The 25,076-nt window shown below is 40.3% G+C and overlaps 2 protein-coding genes across 2 annotated transcripts; one reads left to right on the top strand and one right to left on the bottom strand.

Annotated features, from left to right (window-relative positions):
• Window positions 1-293: 293 nt before the first annotated feature.
• LOC130742811 (PKS-NRPS hybrid synthetase cheA-like) lies at window positions 294-4,120 on the top strand. The gene is made up of 6 exons (XM_057594911.1): window positions 294-656; window positions 920-1,062; window positions 1,179-2,362; window positions 2,466-2,773; window positions 2,846-3,714; window positions 3,809-4,120. The coding sequence occupies exons 2-6, from the start codon at window positions 922-924 to the stop codon at window positions 4,001-4,003; spliced, it is 2,697 nt and encodes an 898-aa protein (XP_057450894.1). The 5' UTR covers window positions 294-656; window positions 920-921; the 3' UTR covers window positions 4,004-4,120.
• A 4,617-nt stretch (window positions 4,121-8,737) lies between these two features.
• On the bottom strand, window positions 8,738-15,541 carry LOC130742810 (sec1 family domain-containing protein MIP3). The gene is made up of 7 exons (XM_057594910.1): window positions 15,191-15,541; window positions 14,001-14,144; window positions 13,282-13,431; window positions 11,364-11,870; window positions 9,387-10,931; window positions 9,212-9,280; window positions 8,738-8,989 (listed from the first exon to the last, which is right to left on the bottom strand). The coding sequence occupies exons 1-7, from the start codon at window positions 15,236-15,238 to the stop codon at window positions 8,861-8,863; spliced, it is 2,592 nt and encodes an 863-aa protein (XP_057450893.1). The 5' UTR covers window positions 15,239-15,541; the 3' UTR covers window positions 8,738-8,860.
• Between the last annotated feature and the right edge of the window lie 9,535 nt (window positions 15,542-25,076).

The raw sequence follows: 25,076 nt of genomic DNA, 5'->3' as shown, positions 1-25,076 counted from the left end.
GCTTAATTGCACATTTGCTCCCTCATCTTTTACCATTGTGCGACTTCCCTCTCCAATGTTTAAAATGAGCGATTTTACTCCCTCATCTTTCAATTTATGAAAATCAGCTCCTTCTGTTAGTGAGCCGTTTAATACTTAACAGAGCTAGCTATGTGCACCCTCTATTTCTTATTTACACCTGCATCCCTTGTTTTTTAACAAAAAAAAACCATAATAAAAAATGAAATTGATGAGAGTGGTTAAAACATTTAACCCCAATCCCAAATCTCATTCAACCAGAGATAGCGGGAGTTGGGTTTGGGGCCCCCCCTATGGGGCTCCGCGCCCCACCTCTTTTTTTTTAACCCATAAATGCCCTACGGAACTTAAACTTCCGTATTCTATAAAATAGAATACGGAAGTTAAAATTCCGTATTATAACTCTGACAGTCATCACCTTTTCCACCATTACTCCTCCCTCCACCAACCCCTCCACCATTACTCCTCCGTCACCAACCCCTCACCAGCCCCCTTAACCCCCTCAATGCCTCCAGACCACCCTCTCTCTCACCCTCTCCTACCTCACTTTCATCCTCACTTCCATTCTTCCTACCACCACCACCAACTCCTTCATTGGCAAGCTCTCCACCATTGGATGCAAAAAGATAGCATTTGAGGTAAGTGTTGTTAGTTGTTTGTTGTATGTTGTTAGTTTAAGTAGTTGAAGTTGTTAGATTAAGTAGTTAGATTAAGTAGATTAAGTAGTTAGAATGATGATTTTCTGAATTCTGAGATGTGTTAAAATACGGAATATAAAGTTTCGGAGTCTATACGGAAATTCATATACCGTATTCAATACGAATTATAAATTTCCGTATTAAATACGAATTATAAAGTTCCGTATTCAATATGGATAATAAAGTTCCGTATTCTCTTCCAGGGATGACAGAATCATTTTTATTTCATGAATCCCAATTGATTGAAGTTGGATTGAACAATGCTCAACCTGAAGAGGTGCCACCACCAGCATTTGTACCCCCGTGTATAAGTATAGATGTCTCGCATTTATTTACAACTGATCAGGTATTCTTTGAACAGATTTTTGCATTGTTTTGAAAGTGTAATATATCAATTCTTATTATGTCTTGATCACCCTTGTTTATGCCTTGTTTGTGTGTTGGGTATGCATCATTGAACAGATTTTCCCTACCCGTGATGATCTTATCAATTGGGTTCATGGAATTGCGATTGAAAATGGATATGTTGTGTTGATCACAAAGTCAGATAGCGGTGGGAATGGAAGCAGAAAAGCTTATGTCATGTTGGGGTGCGAGAAGCATGGTAAGTATGTTCCCTACAGAGACCCTGACCTTGTTGAAGGAACGAGAACACAAAAGACAGAATGTCCTTTTAGACTAAAAGGACGACCTATGAAAAATGGCATAGATAGAGATTGGCGGCTAAAGGTGATGGAAGGTACACACAACCATGAACCAGCTAGGTCACTACTTGGCCACAATTTTGTTGGTCGTCTAAATTCCGAAGAGAAGGAGCAAGTGGAAAAAATGTCAAAGAGTTGGGTTCCACCGAGAAAGATGCTGTTGACTTTGAAGGAAAACAATCCTTTAAACTTGACTACCATATCTCAGATTTATGGTGCTTGCAAGAGGTTAAGAAAATCCCTCCGCGGGTCATTGACAGAAATGCAACACTTGTTGAAGAAGTTGGACGGTGACAAGTACGTCCACTTTGAAAGACATGAGCCTGGATCGGAAGTCATTAGGGATGTATTTTGGGCTCATCCAAATGCTATCAAATTGTTCAACACATTTCCATATGTAGTGATTATGGATTGCACATACAAGACAAACAAATATAAAATTCCATTGCTTGAGATTGTTGGACTGACTTCCACAGATAAGACATACTCCATAGCCTTTTGCTACATTGTTAATGAGGGCACAGATGACTACGTTTGGGCACTGGAGTGTATGAAGTCTCTATTAGCTGATCAAGCCATGTTGCCTAAGGTGATTGTTACTGACAGGGATCTTGCCTTATTGAGTGCTGCTAAGCAAAGCCTTCCCAACACCAGCCATTTATTATGCTTGTGGCACATCAACAAGTGTGTTTTGGCAAAGTGCAAACTCTATGTTGGTACAGATGATTTTGCTGAATTGGTTATGGGGAAGTGGGGAGAGGTGGTGGATGCTGCAACAGTTGAAGAATTTGAAGTTCAATGGATGCAATTGTTTAATATGTGCAAGGACAAATACAGCAACTTTACCTCCTATTGTTCTACAACATGGTTGGTCCACAAGGAAAAATTTGCCAAGGCATGGACAAATCATGTGATGCACTTTGGAACAACAACAAGTAACAGGTACAAAAATTATATGAGCTTAATTTATGCCTTGTTATATGTTTTTCATTTGATAGATTGTTTACATTGGAGAGTTAATAAGATATCTGTTTGTTGTTTGCAGGGCTGAGGGTGCACATGCCAGTTTGAAGAAGATGTTGCGGGATTGCAAGGGTGACCTAGCCACTTCTTGGGATGCGTCGCATAGTTTGACATGTAATCGACATACTGAAATATTAGCATCGTTTGAGCGCAGTATTCACAGAATTGATCACATTTTCATGTTCCCATTTTACACAAATATTAGAGGATTTGTGTCAAACAAATGCCTGCAGCTCATCGACGATGAACATATAAGAATGAAGTCCTACGGCGGATGCGATTGCTTGTTGAGAGAGACTCATGGACTACCTTGCGGTTGTGAACTTGCAGGTCACCGGTCAACCACTCTCTTGTCAATTAATTCTATTTGTTATTGAAAGTGACACTTTTGTGAACTTGCAGGTTATGAAAGAATTCCATATGAGTCAATTCATCCATTCTGGAAGAGACTGAGTTGGGAGCATGTACCTGAACCTGTTGCAGATACTATCAGCAACCATATTTGCGGCATGAACCATGGAGATATGCAACCAGAAGTTGAGGCATTGACACATTATTTCAGTTCTTTGGATACTGGAGGGCAGAGTATGGTAAGGAGGAAGCTTCAAGCTATCTATTGTCCTGAAAGCAGTTCACTTTGTACTCCTGAGGTTCAGATAAGGTCCAAGCGCACTCTTAAGGCGAACGAAAGAAAACCACCCAAGGTTAAAGCAATAGGATCCTTGACTCGTGATCCTTCAGGTTTTGAGCATGTTGATAGGGAGATCAAAGAGGCAAAGAAGGCTTCGCAACCACCAAAGAAGAAGAAGCGTGTGAAGAAGTCTGATACAAGTTATTTCATGGGTCATTTTCCATCCTTTTTCCACCCATATATACACACAGTTCAGAATGTTGAGGACGATGGTAACTGTGGCTATAGAGCCATTGCTGCATTACTGGGACTACCATCAGGTGAGGAAGGTTGGCCATGTGTTAGGGAAGCGTTGATAGACGAACTTGAACGACACAGAGGATTGTATGATGAAATGTGGTCCAGACATGTGGTTAATGCCTTACATTCTCGACTCACTCTTCTTCCTGGTCATCCGGCTACCGAGGATAAATGGATGCAACTGCCAGAGATGGGATACCTTGTAGCAACCAGGTTCCAAGTGGTTTTCATATCCATCTCTTCTCAGGGTTGTTGGTCATACCTTCCACTAAGAGGAGAAGGTCCACCTCCTGTACATCGTGTTATAGCTGTTGGTCATGTGATAAATCACTTTGTACAGGTATTTTTTTATTGCGTACACTAATATCCAGTTTGTGAATTAATTTGTTGTATTTGTAAGTTATCTAATTTTATTGTTATTCTCTATAATGTAGCTCCATCTAACTCCTGGACATTCTATGCCGCCAATTGCTCTCCAGTGGGAACGGTATGTTGATCCTATATCAGTAAGCTGGTGCGTCCCATATGTTACACGTTTACACAGGTTTACATCAGAATTAGAAGCTTGGTTTGTTACTTTTGGTGTTCCTCTTAGTCACCAAAGCTATGTAGACATCACCACAGACTGACGCCACACTTTGTGTAATATTCATTTGTAAACGCTCTGTAATATTAATCTGATGGGCCTTGCCCTTATGTTGTTCATTGCTGCTTTTAATAATAGTAATTTGATGGTCATTGGTATATTGATGGGCCTTATGTTACTTATCTTGCCTTTCATTATTCACGGTGTAGTTATACAGGTTATTTTTCATTATAAGAGTCCAAACATAATAGGTGGAAATAGAAAGCGTGGTTAATATAAAAAGAGTCCATACAATGTCGTCACATGTCATAATATAAAAGTACACAAAAAAATATATACAAATATACAGTCACTCGCCCCGACCCCTACCGCCACCCCTCCGACCTCTAGGTCCACGGGCTCTGCCTCCACGAGCGCCCTCTGCAGGTGCACCCTCTCCACGGGCTCTGCCTCCACGGGCTCTGCCTCCACGGGCTCTACCTCCACGACCTCTGCCTCCTGCAGCTCCAGCTCCTCGGACAGCAGCAAAGGCTACTCCCTGGGTACCGATGAATGCGCTGGATCTAATAAGATCCAGCGCCCTCTCAGTGAGGGATCGGGCATGCGTGCCAACTGCAAGAGCATCTGGCACCTCCAGTGACTGCTCCAACAAGTCCACGACCCGACGCACAACCGTCTGCAAAAATAATGTACATAAATGTGAGTGTACAAATAAAATATCATGAACAAAAAATCACAATTGCATGAAAAATAAAATTCAAACTTACCACAGCACTGAACTCCTCCCTCCTATCATCAGGGATGATGAACCGATGGGACACACCGCCATACCACCTCATGTACTCCTCCACAGCCTCTCCCGAATGAGTAACAGGGATCCCCTGAGGGCGCAGGTGCGGCACAAAATCAGCATAGGCAGCATCTGCGGTCTCAGCAAGGGACCCAGTCGTCTGGATCTCGGAGGGGTGTCGAGGGACATCCTGGATGTAGCCAAACTGGCGCAGAACCCTCTCTGGTAGATGTCGTCGAACAACACGGCCAAATGGCGTCCGGATGTAGCCAGAATACATGGCCCTCTGATCCCGTGGTCGATGAGCCCGATGGTCCTCAAATGGGGTCCATATAATGTCATCCACCGTCAGCTCATCGAGCATGACTCGCCTCTCATCGAGGCCTGCATGCCCGACCCGGGACATAACCCACCGCCGCGCCCTAGGCTGGTCCTGTGAGTACTCCGGATCCGCCCTCCGGATAATGACGCGATCAGAAAGGTACTCGTAGGCCCATCCTAGCAAGAGTGAGCTGAAACCTCCCATCTGGGCCGTCCCCCTCCTGGACGCTCGATCAAGCTGGTCGTACAACGTAGCGAGCGCAATTGCGCCCCACGCGTACTCGGACACTCGACCGAGATCCTGCAACATACCTATCCAGTAGACGGTCGTGTGGTATCCACCGCTCTTGCTAGCAAAGAGCGTCGCGCCTAGCTGGTTCACCAGCCAAATCCGTGCAGCGTCCTCATATCGGTGCTCTACAATGAAATGAATTCAGTTAACAGTTAATAACAATACAATAATAATAGATACTATTTAATCAAGTAATAATTAAGACATACCCTCCAACGCAGCATCATACAGGGTCTGCAAGACCCCAAAGCGAATAGTCTGGCTCCTGTTCTTATCAAACTCAGCATGATAACGAGCAACAGATCCTCCCATCAACTCAGCACATAGCGCTGCACACTCGTCCCTCTCCCCCCTCCCAGGCGTATAGAACCTCGACCCCATTGGGAGATGGAGAAGAGCCGACACGTCGTCCAGGGTGATGGTCATCTCCCCAAACGGCATGTGGAAGCTACTAGTCTCCTCATGCCATCGCTCCACAAGGGCCAAAATGAGGCCTGCATCTGTCTCCGAGTAGCTGCACCAGGGTAGCTGATGAAGACCCGTCTGCTCAATCAACTCTCGAACCCTCCTGTGACTGTCTGAATCACCATCACAAGCAAGGTTCCAAACCTTCCCCCCAGCTGTGGCCACCCTCAAGTGTCGACGGTCCACATACCGCTCGTCTGTGCGTAGGAGTGCATGCCACGTCCAGGGAGCCTTGTGATCAGCATAATGCGTGAGAAGCGACAGATCAACAGGCCCCCCCGGAAACGGCGGCAACCTCTGGATCAGGTCCTCCTCGCCACCCTGTGCCTCTGGCACGACATCAGCATCAACATCAGGAGGAGGAATACTATCCTCGTCATATGACCCCTCCTCGCCGGATGACTCCTCGTCGGATGACTCATCGCCGGATGACTCATCGCCGGATGACGACTCGCCTGATGACTCCTCGCCTGCTGACTCATGGCGAGGTACCTCAACCATGGGAGACGGCGGAGTAGGAACTCGATCAGTAGGCTCAACTGGAGCTGGAGCTGAAGCCTCTACCATGGGCGACTGCATAGAATCAACTGGAGCTGGAGCTGAAGCCTCAACCGCGTGAGAGGTCGCAGCTTGATCGCCGCGCCGGCTAGAAGCATGTAATCGCCGGTGTCTATCCTCTGTAGGCCCCGCATCCTCACTAGCTCGAGACCTCTTTCTGTTCTTCATTCTCACTATATATTCAGAGCAAACATTTTCTAAATAAATTCACTGAATAAATTATACTCGCTCAATTACTAAATTTCTCAATTAAATCTCTAAATAAAATCACTAAATAATTCACGATGTTTATAACTAAATTAAAAACATTTTATAAATTAACTAAGCTAATTAGATTAGGTTTTATAAATAAACTAAGCTAATTATATTAAGTTTTATAAAAACATTTTATAAATTAAGTTTATAACTCTAAACAGACACCAAATACGGAACATTAAGTTTCATATCCAATACGGAACATTAAGTTTCGTATCCAATACGGAACATTAAGTTTCATATTGAATACGGAACATTATGTTCCGTATCGAACCAGAGATCCATTAACGACATTGCATGAATGGAACTCGCCCCAAAGGCCAATTTATACACAATTTCAGCCAACATAACATCTACTTAAGCATAAATCGACTACCCTAGGGTTGCAAGATTCCATAATTCCAAGTTAAATGGTGAATTCAAGTTGAAATCCAAACTTACTTACCTCTAGGTTCAATGCAATGAATGGGGAGAATGGGTTTGATGATGGAGACGATGGTACACTTTCCAGATGATGATTGAGGCAAGGAGATCGTCGGTCTCGAAGATTGGAGAGCAAGGGTTTGAAATGTTTTGGAGCGCTGAAATGGGTTTTGGAAAAACCCCTGTCATTTACATAGTAATATAATACGGAACTTTATATTCCGTATTGAATACGAAATTTAATATTCCGTATTCTTGTAAAGGGGGTTTTTCCGTAATTTCCCCACTTTAAGTGGGGCGCGGAGCCCCATAGGGGGGGCCCCAAACCCAACTCCCAGAGATAGCAAGGGATGCCATCGCTGCCGTGGAAGGAGGTCTTCGTTCGTCGTCGTTGCTGGACCGAGAACCAGATTCAACAAAACCCATAACCTTTGTTCTTTCTTTCTCTCTCTTGATCCCTTCGTTCTGGAGCTTCAGAGCCTAGCCTTCTTCTGTGTTGTATCTGGTGTTTCTAGTGAATTTGTGTTGGATTTATGCTGTTGAGGTTGTGTAGAACTGCTGAATCTGAGGGAATTGGAACTTTGATATGGATTCACAAGGGCCACATGCCATAGATTAGATGTTGGGTCCATTGAATTTTATTCATGATGGCCTCATGCATCCTAATTCAAGGCTATAAAGATCAGTATTATTAACCTAGTATAATTAATGGTGGGGATTGGGGAAGCTTTACAGTGAGATTGGCCTATGCGCCAAGGATGGGTTATGTGTAGATATGGGTTGATCCCTCTTTGTATTTTTATTTTCTAGGTTTTGTGGGTTTAATTTTGGTTTGATTTTTTATTCTCTTTTGTTTGATGATGACTGATGAGGATGAGGTTGAAGATGAAGATTTAAGCCTCAATTTCATTTTTTTTACGGTTTATCTATTAAAAACAGGGGTGCAGGTGTAAATAGGAAACAAGGGGTGCAGATAGCAAGCCACGTCAGCTAGCTCCGTTAAGTTTTAAACGGCTCACTAACAGAAGGAGCTGATTTTCACAAATTGAAAGATAAGGGAGTAAATTTGCTCATTTTAAACACGGGGGAGGGAAATTACACAATAGTGAAAGATAAGGGAGCAAATGTGCAATTAAGCCTATCATTTATATACAAAATTTAATCCATGTATTAAAAAACAAATTTTAATATATTCAGAAATATGCCCCCGTGCAACGGCACATGTAAATATAGTAGTATATATTATATATTTCTGAATCTTGTGAATACATACTCAATTTTATTCAAATTCTTCCAGTTTCAAGCCATCTAAGGATGATCAATTGTACATGGATGAGCAAGAGGAATATGATGGCCGTCTCAGTTGATCAAAAGGACACCCTCATTAGGATGGCACATGGTTCAGTCTACACTGGGAATACTAAGGAATTATGGGATGATTTGAAAAACAAGTTATCCAAGGAAGTTCATTAAATTTCAAATTTGTTGAGAGAAATTCACTCAATGAAACAAGAGATACCATTTCTTTTTTTTTCACTGATCTAAGGATTATTGTTGCTAGGAATTCTCTGCTGAGTTTCTGCTAGATCCAATGTCCATAATTTCTGCTTTCAGACAGCCATTTTTGACTGGCAAAGAAAATGATTATTTTCTCTCTATTTTCCTTCTGTATATAAAGAAAAAGAAAATTTAAACAGCTTATATAACAGTTAAGAATTACAACATACAGGATTTATAAAAAAAAAAACGAAATTCAATTTAATTCCTTTCTCCTAATTTTTTTATGGATGAAGGAATTAAAAGTAACTCAAGTCCCCTAGCAGTAAATCGAGCATGTCACCAGGAGTAAGGAGAGTTGTTCCACCAACAAGCAACTCTATGTCAGGTCTTCCACTTTCAGCCAACGCCTCCTGAGCTTCACGCACCTACGTTATAGAAAAGTAAAAAAATTAGGCAAAATTATGCTACCGTTCCACACAGATAAAGGATCAAAATTTATAAAACACAGATGAAAGGAAAAAACCAATGTCATCTTCCAGAGAATATTGGTTAAGTTCAAAAAACTTTCATGGAAAAACTGTTACCATCTAGTTATTTGACTTATTTCATTGACGAGGGGAATTAGGAGACAAAGACTTGAATTTTACCTCAAGTCCATTAATACCCCCAATGACAAACACCAAAATGACATTTTGATCGGCAAGACTTGGTTTAGCCTGCAGCATTTGAATTGACAGGAAAAACAAACAAAAGAATGATTAGCATTTAGCACATTTGAAAAAGTGAACTTTAGTCATGCATTGGATAAGAAACCATAATCACCTGACCAAGGCCAAATCTCCCAAATCCACTCTTAAACAAGCGCCCCACGGTGGAAGAATGATATTCTAACCCAGGCACATCATATTTGCCCAATACCCTTGTTAGTAGCTTATAAACTAACCCTTTTCCCACATAGGTATCTTCGTCAAAATTGCTTTCCACAGACAATGATCCATCCCTCAGCGGTAGATTTCTTCTTTTTAGATCAGATAACTTGTGAAGAAATTTGAAAAAGTTATCCACCCGATCCCGCAACTCCAACTTAAGTTGCATATCACCAAAAACTTGTTCATTTTTGTTGTCATCATCCCCATCTTCATCACCCCATTTTCCCCACTGGTCATCATCAAAATCATCAATGTCCAGTTTTGACGGGGCTTCAGTAGATTCCTCTGATTTTGACTTCCTTGCATTAGTTTCAAGCTCTTCCCTCAGCCCATCTAGAAACTTGAGGTTTACTGCAGATGGATTTTCAAGAATGGCATCTACAACAGCTTCTTTTAACAAATGTTCCTCTTGCCAAGAAAACGGCCCATCGGAACCAGATGTTGGAAAATTCTCACCAGCCAAAATATATCCAATGATCATTAACAGCAAAGCATCTTGCAAAGAAATCAACCCCTTTGAGATCTCCCCTTTCCCTTTATTTACCTGTGATCCCAACAGAGCACTCTTATTGATGAGATCACAAATTTGAGCGGCGAGACTTTGACTGGTTTCTCCTGAACTTACACTCAGAATTTTCACGGCACTGCTAAATGCATCCCATTTCGCAGTATTTGATTCCTCAAGAGCAAATAATGTGGCTGAAGCTAATTGAATAATTCCTTTGTTCCTTAGCAAAGATGATTGTCTGCTGGATAATGCTTTGATCATAGCTTGCAATTCTGGCTTGGTAACAAGACCAGGACGAGATTTCACATTCACAGTGACATTTTCCTTGCGCAAAGTTTCTTGTAGCCATTTCTTTACCAATAAGGCCCCATCTTTTGTTCTTCTATCTATTATGGCTTCCAGGAATGGTATTCCACGAAAACATTCAGAGGAGACAAAAGACCCCGTAAGTATCTCTACATCAGAGGGACTAGGCTTGTCATGAATCTTCTGACTAAGATTAATCAAACCTGCAATCTGCGAATCAGAGTTACCAGAATTCCACCCACACATAAAAGCTTCAATACTTTCTAAAAGCCGAAAATTGTCTATTTTCCAATTTTCTTCATTAAGGATCTTTGCAAGTGGTATCTGAACATCTAAAGGAGCACGTTGCAGATGGGAAGAGCCAGGTTTTAACTGGTTTCCTGAACCTTTACCTTGGGCATGGGTAGTTGTTCTATTTCTACGGGGCAAAGAAGAAAAGATACGGTCAACAAGTGAGTCTCCATGACAGCAAGGAGTGAGAAGATCGAGTGTGCGATCAATGAGTAACAACCCCGCTGATCGCTTACGACGGCCAACGTCATAAAGACTTGACATGTCTGTCAGAAATTTTCCAACAGTTTTCGACATATCACCAATGGAGAAAATTTCCATCTTCAAGTCCATCTATATTATAAGCAATAGAAAAAAGGTCAAGGTAAACTAAATAGAGGAGAAAAACAAAATGCAAAAAGGTACTGTACTGTCACTAATGGAAAAATTATCAATACTACTAATACAATAACAGAAACCTTTTTCCCATTAAGCGAGATTCACTAGTCTACATGAATTAATTAAATGACACCATTTGTGCTACGAAATACCAAAATTTTGAAAACGACATTTCAGAGTCTATTTTAATGGGCAACATTCTTAATAGTAAAGTTTTATTCAAGTAATTTTATTCGAAATAGCTTTATGTTTACCCTAATAAGATTTTGCATTGCTGCCTTTGAAGCTGGTTTGTATGGACTATATAATACAGTAATCCTGAGCAATAAAAAGAAAATCCTGAAATCAAGTCACTAAATTACCAAAAGAATGCATGTCACTTGTTACCTTGGCTGCCAAATGATAGAGAAAGTGTGCTGTAAGAGTTGCACCTGGAGGCACATCATCAGCATCAGATAGCAAGCCAGTACTCAAGGGAGGCAAACCAGGACCGATGGAATCTTCATGTTCAGCTGATAAGAATGTTTCAGCCACTAATCCTTCAGAAGGTAGAACAAATGCTCTTGGTGAAATGGGACATAAAATCATGGGAAAATGATGAACTGAAACAACTAATTTCTGCCCAGCATCTTCAATGTAGTCTAATGGATTTTGTTCGTAAAAATCCCTTCCACTCGAACTAGCTTCAAGATGAGAAACATTCTCTTGACTGGGAGGAAACTGCAAACCTCCTCCATCTTCAAGGTTAAATCTTGCCTGTAAGAGACTACCAATCTGCCCTAGATTTTTCCCCGGTTTCTTAATGAGTTCTTCATAATCTTGAACCAGCAAGGATTCATATTCATTATATGCATCTGGTCCCAGTGGCGAATCAGGAAATGCTGCGTGAGCCATCTGCATTCAATTAGTATAAGAAAATTTAAAACTAAAGGATAAAAAGAAAGTAGAGCTATAAGAGAAAAGGTATTAGAACAAAATGATTCTAAGATTTCTATCACAACAATATCATATTTATAGATAAAATAATTTTACCCATATGGTTACTATTGCTGATAAATAATGACTTCATGAGACTCAGGAAAAAATAACTACTATCGATTTAATTTGAGGAGAACTGAAAACATAATTGCTAATTAAGCAAGCTAACCCCACTGTTCATGCCATACTGACTTACAGTTACACCTATAACATTTTATGTGTCTAAGAGAACTAGAGTCAGCCCAGACTTCATTACATTGGCTAATCAGCTCTGCTCCTATCATAAGAACGATAAGTCCTTTTTTTAACAACTATGAAACCAACTTTACTTTATGAAGATCTGCATGCTAATGAACGTCTTAAATTTATACTAGGTCAAACACAACCCCAAAAGTTAGCTCATGAAGTGAGGATTCTGGTAGGAACTGGATATATAAAGAACAAGGTTGCTGAGTAATTGGAGAGACTCGACCACTCTCCCTAAGTCCCAAACCCCAAATGATCCAAAAGATAACCACACATACGTCTCATGATTGGACATTTGAAGCATAGACATAATAGGAAATTCGTGGGGCTTGGTTGATTTTTTGAATTGTGGTGGTGACACAACATTGGATTTAGGATAGGTTCTAATACCATCTTAAATTTGGACTAAGCCTAAGTGTGACATCCAGACATATGTGCCCTAAACCTATGGCTTTGGGCACAACTTGCGCTCAACCTAATGGGCTTGGACCTAACTCTACCCCAAAACGTAGCTTAGGACAGATGATTGTCTTACCCTTTATAAGGACTACTTCAACCATATCTCTAGTTTGTAGGGACCTCAACACCCACCCCCCACCTCTGTCTCCCCCTACTCACAAGTTTGGACATCTGGAACGTGAAATTTGCAGGATTGAACATCTGAAGGTGGCTCAATAACACGTCTAAGATAGGCTTGGATACCATGTTGAATTTGGACTTAGGCCTAACTCAACCCAATAGTTAGCTCATCACATGAGTAACCTTTATAAGCTTTACATTGGCTGCATCTCTGGTCAATGTGAGATCTCAACAGAACAAAAGCTGGATTATGGTACAACCATAAATCGTCTATTACATAGATAAGCCGTAAGGCTTGTAAATTGATAGAACCCAGACCATAATATCAGAAATCGAAAAGAAAAAGGTTACACACTCACATCCAGAGGTATAATAACTTTTTAATAGATATGTAAGACCAGCATTAAATTTATAAAACATGAAACAATAATACCCAGAATTTAACAGCCCAAGAAAGAAACTAAGAGTGCAAGAGAAAGGAGAAGTAATGATAAATAAGCACCTCTGAGATAGATGTAAATATAATGCAACGATGAACAGCTTGATGTGAGCTCAGGCAACGTAAAATATATCGATGTGCATCACTTAGTAGACGGGATGTGATAACCACAAGTTTCCTTGCATGATCAGAGTATGAATTCCAATCAACCACCTGGGCAGGGACCCATAAATAAAAGTAGATCAAGATATATTACCAAAAGAAAGTCTTAGACCATCACAGTTCAAACACATCCAGAACACAGAAATCTGAGCCATTAGATGAAAAGCCTATATATACACACACGGTGCCAACTAAACACCTGGTTAGATACAGGTCAACTTGGCGAATATCAATGATCTCAAGATTACGTAAAGGAATTCAGAATTATTTCTTTACAAACATGTTCAGTTCTATGTATTAAAAATTCAAATAAAAACTATAAATCTAAGATATACTGATAATTACAAATATCCATCATCAGACTAATTCAAACTCGCTGAAGCTGATATTTTACTTCCCTCTACTCACTATCACATGAAGTGCAAATTCAACTCTCATATCAGCAATACTAATTTCATGTCGTGGCATGTAATATAATCTTTTAGAAAAGAAGGAAAACGGTAACATCCTCACATTTTTAATAAACAAATGTAGCCTTTCCATGATATTATGATCAATTTTTGGTAGCTTACTGTAAGCACAGAAAGACAACATGGGCAACACATGAAACTGCTGCTTACCGCATCAAGTGCAGACATGTTTTCCAAACTGCAAATAGCTCGTGCTCCAAGATCTAGAAGTACAGGATATGCCCCAATAAATTGGAAGCTCTCTGTAGATCCAGCATCTAAATACACAATAGAACCTTCAATATCCTCTGATATCTGAAAATGAAAGATGGTTAGTAACATTTATGAAATAACTACATGGAAAGGGTCACATAAGCTGAAACCAATAAGTATAACTAATATATGCAGGACATAATTCAAATTCATAGATTAAACAAAAGGGGCGTGACTGAAACTATATTGGCCACACACCAAGTCCATGCACGGAAAGATTTATTTAATGTTACAGAGAAGAAGAAAAAACCACTCCATTGTTACAAAATGGTTGAGCTTAGAATTTACGGTGAAGTAAATAACCATCTGTATGTGGTTATCAAATCACAGTACATAATGCCAAGGAAAACAAGGTTCAATCACATTATGGTATCTTAAAACCTAACAAAAAAATGCACAATAAGGGGGAAATTGATAGAAAAAATAGTAAAAACCTAGAACAGCATTGGATGGATGCAATTAGAAAAACCATCTAATATCAATAAGCTGCTCCTATCAGTTGAAATTCATAGCAATTTCCTTCCATTATTTATCTGTCTTTGGTGATTGCTGACCACAGCATTTGTAACAAAAAAGTTACAGTAAGAAAACATTGTTGAAACACAATTCAATAGGAAATTAGCCTGGATAGTAACCGCAAGAATAATGCAAGTGCCAAGTTCCATACTTTGCAATAAATAAAACAACAGTAATTCATTCCATGTGCTATCTTCCCTAAAGCTATACAAACATATCTAAGGTCTCCTCTTACAATATCAACATACAACTATTTCTTCAACAACTTATTGCCTTTTCGGACTGCGAATTCTCGCTAAGGGAAGGTCCAGTGACACAGCTTTCAAATTCAAACCAAAGATCTAAGGCCAAAACAACTACTTAAACCTCATTAAGTGAAATACTACATACACAACCTTTCAATTAAGAAAATAAGAACAGCACATCTATCAAAGCCTGTGTATTATACCAATATACATTTGATTCTTAGCAATTTCTATCCATTTTTATGGCTTCAAATTATCGAAGTTCAGTATCAATATGAAAAGAAACACATAGCACTAAAATCAAATTGAACATTCTACTTCCGTTACCTGTCTAATGGAGTCGAGGCAAGATTTGATAACATCGACCACAGCCATTTCTTTCTTTCTCCCTTTTCCGATTCAGCGGCGGAAGGTAACAAACGACGTTAATTCCTGAGAATTCAAATCAAACACTCCGAACATGCATGCGAGCGAGCGTTGAATTGAGCTTGAATTTTATTCGTAATGATCAAATCGCGCAAGCATTCGGGTTTGGAGTTGTGTCGAAACGGATCAGAAGTTCGTTTCAGTTTCTGAGGAAACGCAATTTGCTGCTATCGGAATTCAGAAATTGCGATTACAGCCGGATCTTACTGCTCCTTCACTACAGTTTTCCCAGTTACTTCTATGCTTTTCTGTTCTCAAACGCCCAACTTTCATTTTTTTAAAATAATCTCATTTTAGAATATAATATTAATAAAATGATTTATCAAACCATATAAAAATGGAGTTCATTTTATATTTTCCGAAGCACAAAAAAACAAATTAAGGGTATTTAAAAAAAATTAAATTAAGTTTGTATAATTTGTGTTATAATTATTATAAATTCAAATCTAATAGATAAAATTTAATATATGGATATTAAAGTATAATTTCATAAATAAAAATTTATAAAATTTGTTATATAAATTTCGAAAAGGGTTTTTGTTGGTATCCATCATTTATTTATTAGATATCTATATATTTTGCTTTCGAAAAAAAGATATTATTAGTTTAAAGGCTTAATTTCACTTTTCGTCCCTGATCTATACCCCTTGTGCAATTTTGATCCCTTTGTTTAAAACGAGCAATTTTGGTACACCAAAAATTAGAATGTAACAATTAGGTCCACCGTTAACTTCCATCCAATTTTAAACGGAATATTCTTATTTTGATTACTTTTTTTGCTTATTACACCACCATGAATGACACATCATCAAATAAATAAAATAAATAAAAAATAAAACAAATTAAATACATAATGAAATTAAAAATATAGAACCCTAATCCCAATTACCCCCAGCCACCGTCCTCCTAACTCCCATGTATCCTCCATCGAGCATTTTCATCTTCCCCCTCCTCATTTTATCATCATCAACATCATTTTCACTTTTTTCTTCATTTTTCACATTACCCAATTCAATTGCTGCTAAAAATTTTCACATCTCCACCAGCTAATTCTTCACACCGCACCACCAGCCCCCATCCCCAACCTCACACCCCCAACCCCATCTTCACCCTCTGGTTATTAACTTCAGGATCTGCAACTTTTTGTTCCTGTTTTGCTTGTCTTGGGGAACCAGATCCAACAGGAAAACGAAATTGCTCGGCGACTACGATAAGGAGCTGCTTAGATCCTTCAATTCGTCCTCATCTTCACCCAGATCCAGCGCCTTCCTTCAATTCATCCTCATCTCCGCTGCAAGCTTCCCATATTTTCTTTCTCAATCCCAAAATCTCTCTCTGGGTTTGCATAGGGTGGATGGGAGATGAGGGTTTATTTTTTTGATTTGGCAGCGATGCTCCATGACCCCTCACCATGGCGTAACTCGGCAGGGCACGAGGTAGCAGCGTGGTGGAGGTCTGATGGTGATGCAGCGACCGGTGGAGATCGGAGTGGTGGTGAGAAGGGGTTTTTGGGGTTGTTTTTTGGGTAATGGCGGGGAAAAGGTTTTTGAAGTTTTCCATATGAACATGAAGATGAAGATAATGGTTGTTGTTAGATTTGTTGTTCTTTCTGGATAATTTTTTTGGTTTTTCCACATGGGTGTATGTTCCTGGAATTCCTATAGCTTGTTGTGGTTGCTTCTAAATTTATTTACAGAATTTTTTGTTGTTGTTAATTCATTGCAGATGAAGATGGAGGGTGATTAGAGATCAATAATTTGATTAGAATTAAAGTTAAATAATTTTTTAATTTTAATTAATTGTACTTTTGATTACGTGGAGTCCTAATGGCATCTAAGTGGTAAAATGTGTCAGGGCCACATCATGAATGAGCGCCACATATGAAAAATCTGTTTGGAATTGGACGGAAACTGACGGAATGACCCAATTATCACAAATTGATCTTTGATGTACCAAAATTGCTCGTTTTAAACAAAGGGGACTAAAATTGCACAAGGGGTATAAATCAGGGACGAAAAGTGCAATTAAGCCTAGTTTAAATTGATTTAGGTTTGGTTGATGGCGGATGCCCTATGGTGACAAGGCTTCCTGGTTGATGATGTAACACCCCAACTTTTGGGGCCACAATTAGTAACCTATTAAATAAAATGGAATTATTTTCCAACAAGGATTTAATAAAAGTGGGTATATTTTTTTTCCGTTTGCTTTCTTTCCAAAACATTTCCAAAACCTGATATGTATACTCTTACCCAAACCCTTACATCCGGCCTTGACAAGGCAAGCACCCGTGAGTGACGACGGATGTTCAAGACGTATAAAATATACAGTGAAGTAATGTCTTAACCGACAACAAAGTTCAAAATGTGATAACACCCTAAGTCCAATATACTTCCTACAATCCCCTCACTGGAGATTCGCAGAAGAGAAATGCATCGGAACCTACACAAGACCAAAGTAAGTATTACAATCTTCCTTACGAGCTTCAACCAATGACGGTAAGCTTCTCTACCCAAGGCTCTAGCCTTACATCTAACTATTATTTTACAAGTCTTTGGTTGGTTCACTCACTCCAAGCAAATCTTCTCGTCAATCAGTCCAAACACCTTCTTGCAGCAATCAACAGCTACTCGAAGCAACACCTATTAGGGCCTGGCAGTTTGCCGACCGCCCAAACACAAACAAAGCAAACAAGGCAGAAAGGGTCAACTTCCTAGAGTAATGTAATATAAGTCCTAGCTAGATTTAGCATAGTTAAATAGCGTGTGAATAATAATTAGACACAGCATAAGTCGATCTCTATCCTTTGAACGTCAAGTTATCAGTCCATCACTCGCCGCCTGCGCCTAGATGTATCTTCATTTCCTTGCCAGGGCAGCGTCACGTCTCACCAATGGAAACGCACGACTCAACGGTGAATCATCTAGCACGATGAGCTCTATACTCTCTAATCAACAAACATATAACAGGATCAAGGACTAACCCCTTAATCGATCGAGGTAATAGGAGTTCAGGTCTAACCTCTTAAGCAAATAACAATTAGTATGACTAAGGTCAATCCTCTAAATCAACTAACACATAATAGGATTAAGGTCCTGCCACTTTAATCCACAAGCAAATAATAGGATTAAGGTTCATCCTCTTTAATCCATAAGCAAATAATAGGATTAAGGTCCATCCTCTTTAATCCATAAGCAAATAATAGGATTAAGGTCCATCCTCTTCAATCTCTTTAATCCAATAACGATAATATGACTAAGGTCACACCCCTTAATCAAGAGTAATTAATAGGATTAAGGTCCAGCCACTTTAATCCAGGGGTGAACAATACGATTAAGGTCCATCCTCTCTAATCGATGGATAAATAATATGATTAAGGACAAACCTCTTAATCAAAGAACAATTAATAGGATTAAGGACAAGCCCCTTAATCAAGTCGTGCAGGTATGCAAGAGCTAGCAAACCACGATTCGTCCTCACCCGGATATGTGTCTAGCTATGGTTCATGTCTCTATCGTTTTTCCCTAAGGTAAACGTCGGTCCTTTGACCAATCACTTCACACAAGGAGTAGCACCTGCACTTAATGGCGGTTCTACTCATAACGGCTCCTCTTCATGACGTTCACAACTCGAATCATTATCTTTCCTCGAACCTCAGATCTTCGTCCCTTCCCATTTTCGAACTCATTTCATATCCTAAGTCTTCCTCGAAAGGGGTTATGTTTATCATTCAAAGTGTTCTATCTGGAGTTAATTCATTATGGAATTTATTCTCAAATCAAGTCTTAGGAATTCATTTGTTTCAAAATCTAACAAGTCAAAAGATCAATATCATCCCCAAGTTCTCTTTCCTGAGAAAGCCTCGATCCTACATGTCAACAGTAGCACAGTCCTTCCGACAGATCCTACTTGCTAACTCTCGTAACACTCCGCATTCGAAGTCGATATATCCATAAGGTTTGGGCATAAAACAAGATTCATGCACTTTTGCAATTGAAAGGAATAGAACAGGTCTATCCACTATAAAACAATAAGACGGAAACCAGTAAACGGCCGAAGCCTCCAGAAAACGGAGACGCACGCCTCTATCAGTTCACAATGGCCGAAGCCTCAGAAAACATTTTCCCAGTCCAGTACAACAGTCATAATCAAAAGCAATAAACAGGTCGAAGTTATCGATGCCTAAATCATATAGCTAATAACTAGGAGAGTTGCCCTTACCTCGAGTTGTTCCAGTCTCGCGGTGTAGGTCTCCCTCACAAGCTTGTTTAGTCAATCCCAAAGTTTCCACAATTGAACCTTTGAGCACACAAAGCAATAATGAATCAACACAAGTCGATGCAGTCGAAACAATCCTAACAAATGTTCGACAAAGCTCAAGAAGCTTCAGAGTACCACATTTAGGCACGAATGGAAGGGCTTCCCCCGAATGGATGAGTTTTGACTCGATTCAAGTTTGGTACAAAAACACTTTATTCGCTAAAACGTGCATAACTCGAGCTACAGAACTCGGAATGACACGAAACCGGCGCCAAAATTTTGACAATAGGAAGAGCTACGCAATGGCTCAGGTCATAGAGACCCAAAAATTATTTTTGGACACGGTACCCAAGCAAATAGGTTTCGGCCACTATGGAAAATAGGGTTTTCGAACTTTTTCTTCGATCTAAATCAATTCCTAGGTATTCTTAGGCGATATCTAGGCCAGGGAAACTCTTAGAAAAATTATCGGGTTGAAAACTGTCGCAGGGGTATTTTGGTCATTATTTTTAGCTCGGAAACTCAAAATCAGAATTTCGAAAAACAAATTGGATGGGATCGATCCTAACGACATTTATAACAACTAATCCTACTAAAGCTAAGCTCATTCGTGAGTTTTTAGCGTAAAGAACGAGACTTTGCCCAAAAATGGGTATTTCTCATAGAAATTGATTCCGACGGCAATTCGGCGAGATTCAACAGAAAACAACCGGATATTCATGCTCTAGAGCACGTAGGCAATAAGTTTAGACACTGAAATCAACTTATTTGGACAGTTTTACAAAAAGCTCAAAACTTTGAGCACAGAAAAACATAGAGAAAAGCGACAGAATTGACGATCAGAAATAAGGAATAGCATCAGTACCTCGAGGTCTACGCGTAGCAACGAACGGAACGACGATCGGTCAAGAATTGAAAAAAAATCACTTTTCCTCCTTTCCTCCAAGAAGCTCTCGGCCGTGTGTGTGAGTTTTGGGATTTTTTTTGTTTTTTTTTTCATTTTTCATACTATATATAGGAAATGGAAAACGCGGAAAAATGAAAATTTCGCGATTCCGATTTTTCCTACTGATTCCAACGTATTTTAGACACGATATTCTTCCCGCTGAATCTTCTAATTCTTCAAAGGAATATCAGTATGATTTTTGGTTTTCGAGGCTTGTTTTTAATGTGTACCGGCTTAAAATGCACTTTATGATTTTGACCTCGGATGCAGAAACTTCCTTCTGAAGAAAGATTCGGAACGTCGATTAGAGTGGGCGTACGCAGATGAAATCTTTATTTGAAGCTCCGAATGGAAAAAGTCTTCATCGTCCGTTGATTTTAGGGTTTCTGAACTATCAGGGATTCGGTTTCGGCAAACCTCCGAGTATCGGAATTTGACGTTCGTACATTCCAGGGTTTCGTATCGAAACGCTGGTTATGGAAAGGAATAAGAGAAAGTATTATCTTCCTCTAGAAGATTTTTGGAAAATTTCCTATAGTGTTCCAAAGCTGGAAGTTTGTTGGAAATTATATTCCTATAGTGTTCCAAAGCTGGAACATAGTTTTGTTTCCTAAGGTTCTTGTCCTAGGTTTTAAATGCGAATATTAGTCGTGCTATAACTTTTATCGACTTTGATACAATCTTTAGCTTTTCTTGAACTTCCTCCTTACACAAAATCATTCCATCCATTTACCCCTTGTTCAGGTTTTCCCTCCACGTTACATCAAATTAATCGTGAAAAGAAACTTTATTCTGTTTATTCCAAACTTAAAAACTTGGGTCTCACATTACTACCCTCCAAAAAGAAAGTTTCGTCCTCGAAACTTAAGGTTCAGCAAAAAGTTTCGGATACGTTTCCTGGATCTTTTCCTTAAGCTCCCATGTAGCATCGCCTATGTCCTTGTTCCAAATGGCTTCCTCCGGCTAAACCCTTCGTCACGCATGACAAGTTGTCCTTCAGCTCGATGTTGTCCGACTCCATCATACCTTCTCAAGAATCTTGTTTCCCAAGCATTTGTTTCCAAAGTCCAATACCAGCCATGATTCCAAAAACCATTCCCCAATATAAAGCTGATCAGACTTATTATCAAGAAAATGAGAGTTTGAAAAATTTACTGATACGGCCAATGAATCATTTCCACCATGACAGCTTCAACATCTGCACTTGCTGAAGTGTTTCAAAGACCGGTCGTTACCATCCAACAACCAGCAAGATACGATTGAGGTCTATCCTCTCAATCGATTTACACACGCGGTATAGGTCCATCCACCAAACCGACAATAGGCACAGTTAGGGTCCATCCTCCTCAAAGGCCAACAAAATACAAATTAAACAAGTGTCATGCCCATACTGAAACACACTGATCGGCGTCCCGCCCAGGTGATCCAGATGCAACATCACAAACTCAGACACAGGAAAACAATGGACTTCGAGTTCAAGGATTCCTTCCACCTATTGACTCGCACGGTGGCCCAATCCACCACCTCGCCCGCTCGATGATACCTGCCACCATCGAAATTGTCCGATCTGTGGTACTAACACCGTATAAGATCGTTGGTTCCAGCCAACCAAATCCTGCTTTTCCTGATGGTCATCCACCATCTCGTTCTGAACAATGGCCCCATCCACCATTCTTGTTTAACTGACAACTCCATCCAGCGCCAGATTTGTTCGATCAATGGCAAAATCGCCGTATAAGATCGTCGGTCCAGTCCACTTCTTGGTCTGACCAATGGTTTGGTTCCACCATCTTCCATCCCTGAGGGTGAACACAACATATAACCACTAAGTAAAATTCAACGCAGGGAAAGTATTGACTTGGCCATTGTACTTCCCCATCTACGTGACTCAATAGCGAGTCTTCAACTCAACAAAATGCATCATGCATAAGTCTAGTTCCTTTCAAACGTAACGTAGATTATAAGAAAGTCTTTCCCAAAAGCATCAACGGGGTCTACATCTTCAGTCTAGTAGTTTCATCGCAAGGGTAGTTCTATTACGACATAAGTGGTTCGAAATATAATTACAGACAACTAACAAACAAGTTCAAAACAAATGGTTCCAAAAAGTCCTCGTTCGAATTCCACCAATTCCTTGCTAGTTCCTTGCTCCGGCGGCTCTGTCCACATTCAAATTGTATACCCTTCCTCCAGTCGCAGGACGTTTCCCCCTTGCTGTGTTCACCGACGGTTCAGCCTTTGGCATCTCGCAATCCTTAGCTTGATGGCCTGGTTGGTGGCACCTAAAGCATCGCGTACTCCTGTTCTTGCACTTATCAGCAAAATGTCCAGCCTCTCCGCATGCGAAACACACCACCTCACGCTTCAAAACTTGTCCTCTCTCTTCCCCCAATGCAGTCACCATCGGCTCGTGTTGTCCTGGTGCAGAATTGTCCCTTGCATAACGGTGATATGGCTTCCCCTGTCGCAACCTTCCCTTTTCTTGTTGATTCTGCAAGTTCAACCTCATTGGTCCCCCAGTACGTGCGCTGCTAGCCCTCTTGTTCTTCATGATTTCCACTTCCGTGGCTTTCTCAACCAAAGACTGGAAGCGCATGATTCCCAACGGTTTAACCGAGTCCTCGATGTCAGGCCTCAGCCCATTCACAAAGCGTTTGCACATGTAGGGTTCATCAACCCCATTGCGGAAGAATCGGAAGTGTTTGGCCAACGATTCCAGCTTAGCAGCATATTCCGGAATGGACATGCTCCCCTGACGAAGAGTCAGAAACTGTGCCTCACGCTCGTCACGAGCACTATCTGGAAAGTACTTCTCCAGAAAAGCAGCACGAAATGAAGCCCAGTTCACTTCCACATTATTCGCTTCCATCATTCCTCTGGCGCCCCTCCACCAGTATTCAGCATCTCCCAGCAGCAGAAAGGTTGCCATGCCCACCTTGGCACCCTCAGCAATTTGCAACACGCCAAATATCTTCTCAACTTCCTGGATCCAGAGATCCGCTTTGTCCGGGTCAGTACCACCCGAGAACTTTGGTGGGTCTTGCCTCCTGAAGTCATTCAGGCCTTTGTTCTGGTCCAGTGTCACTTCCCTCTGACGTTGATGCTGATCGCGTGCCTCCTCAGCAGCACGCCTCATATCATTATCGTTCGCCTGTGCAGTCACAGTTTGGGCCATAGTGGCCATCATCTCAGCTAATTGGTTAGCGTTCACCATGTTCTGTTAAGTCGAACAAACAGTTAGTACTCATCATAAGATAGCATCTAACATAACTATGCAATATGATTAAGCAATAACTTCAATCAATTCTAAGCGAAAAAATCGCTTGCAGACAATCAATTTTTACTCTTTACAGAGTCACACAACCTAGCACAGAAGACCTATTCCCCAACAAGCTCTGGTAATCTCAACCGGAGCTCTGATACCACAATGTAACACCCCAACTTTTGGGGCCACAATTAGTAACCTATTAAATAAAATGGAATTATTTTCCAACAAGGATTTAATAAAAGTGGGTATATTTTTTTTCCGTTTGCTTTCTTTCCAAAACATTTCCAAAACCTGATATGTATACTCTTACCCAAACCCTTACATCCGGCCTTGACAAGGCAAGCACCCGTGAGTGACGACGGATGTTCAAGACGTATAAAATATACAGTGAAGTAATGTCTTAACCGACAACAAAGTTCAAAATGTGATAACACCCTAAGTCCAATATACTTCCTACAATCCCCTCACTGGAGATTCGCAGAAGAGTAATGCATCGGAACCTACACAAGACCAAAGTAAGTATTACAATCTTCCTTACGAGCTTCAACCAATGACGGTAAGCTTCTCTACCCAAGGCTCTAGCCTTACATCTAACTATTATTTTACAAGTCTTTGGTTGGTTCACTCACTCCAAGCAAATCTTCTCGTCAATCAGTCCAAACACCTTCTTGCAGCAATCAACAGCTACTCGAAGCAACACCTATTAGGGCCTGGCAGTTTGCCGACCGCCCAAACACAAACAAAGCAAACAAGGCAGAAAGGGTCAACTTCCTAGAGTAATGTAATATAAGTCCTAGCTAGATTTAGCATAGTTAAATAGCGTGTGAATAATAATTAGACACAGCATAAGTCGATCTCTATCCTTTGAACGTCAAGTTATCAGTCCATCACTCGCCGCCTGTGCCTAGATGTATCTTCATTTCCTTGCCAGGGCAGCGTCACGTCTCACCAATGGAAACGCACGACTCAACGGTCAATCATCTAGCACGATGAGCTCTATACTCTCTAATCAACAAACATATAACAGGATCAAGGACTAACCCCTTAATCGATCGAGGTAATAGGAGTTCAGGTCTAACCTCTTAAGCAAATAACAATTAGTATGACTAAGGTCAATCCTCTAAATCAACTAACACATAATAGGATTAAGGTCCTGCCACTTTAATCCACAAGCAAATAATAGGATTAAGGTTCATCCTCTTTAATCCATAAGCAAATAATAGGATTAAGGTCCATCCTCTTTAATCCATAAGCAAATAATAGGATTAAGGTCCATCCTCTTCAATCTCTTTAATCCAATAACGATAATATGACTA

Source organism: Lotus japonicus, chromosome 3 (genome assembly GCF_012489685.1).
Source record: "Lotus japonicus ecotype B-129 chromosome 3, LjGifu_v1.2".
NCBI classification, from domain to species: Eukaryota; Viridiplantae; Streptophyta; class Magnoliopsida; order Fabales; family Fabaceae; genus Lotus; species Lotus japonicus.
This window is presented reverse-complemented; position numbering and strand designations above follow the sequence as displayed.

Coding starts and splice junctions, on each gene's coding strand:
- LOC130742811 (XM_057594911.1), top strand. CDS start 922: ATGACAGAATCATTTTTATTTCATGAATCCCAATTGATTGAAGTTGGA. Junction 1,063..1,178: donor ATTTATTTACAACTGATCAG/GTATTCTTTGAA, acceptor ATCATTGAACAG/ATTTTCCCTACCCGTGATGA. Junction 3,715..3,808: donor TGATAAATCACTTTGTACAG/GTATTTTTTTAT, acceptor TCTATAATGTAG/CTCCATCTAACTCCTGGACA.
- LOC130742810 (XM_057594910.1), bottom strand. CDS start 15,238: ATGGCTGTGGTCGATGTTATCAAATCTTGCCTCGACTCCATTAGACAG. Junction 10,932..11,363: donor TCTATCATTTGGCAGCCAAG/GTAACAAGTGAC, acceptor CTTATAATATAG/ATGGACTTGAAGATGGAAAT. Junction 9,281..9,386: donor GGAGATTTGGCCTTGGTCAG/GTGATTATGGTT, acceptor CAAATGCTGCAG/GCTAAACCAAGTCTTGCCGA.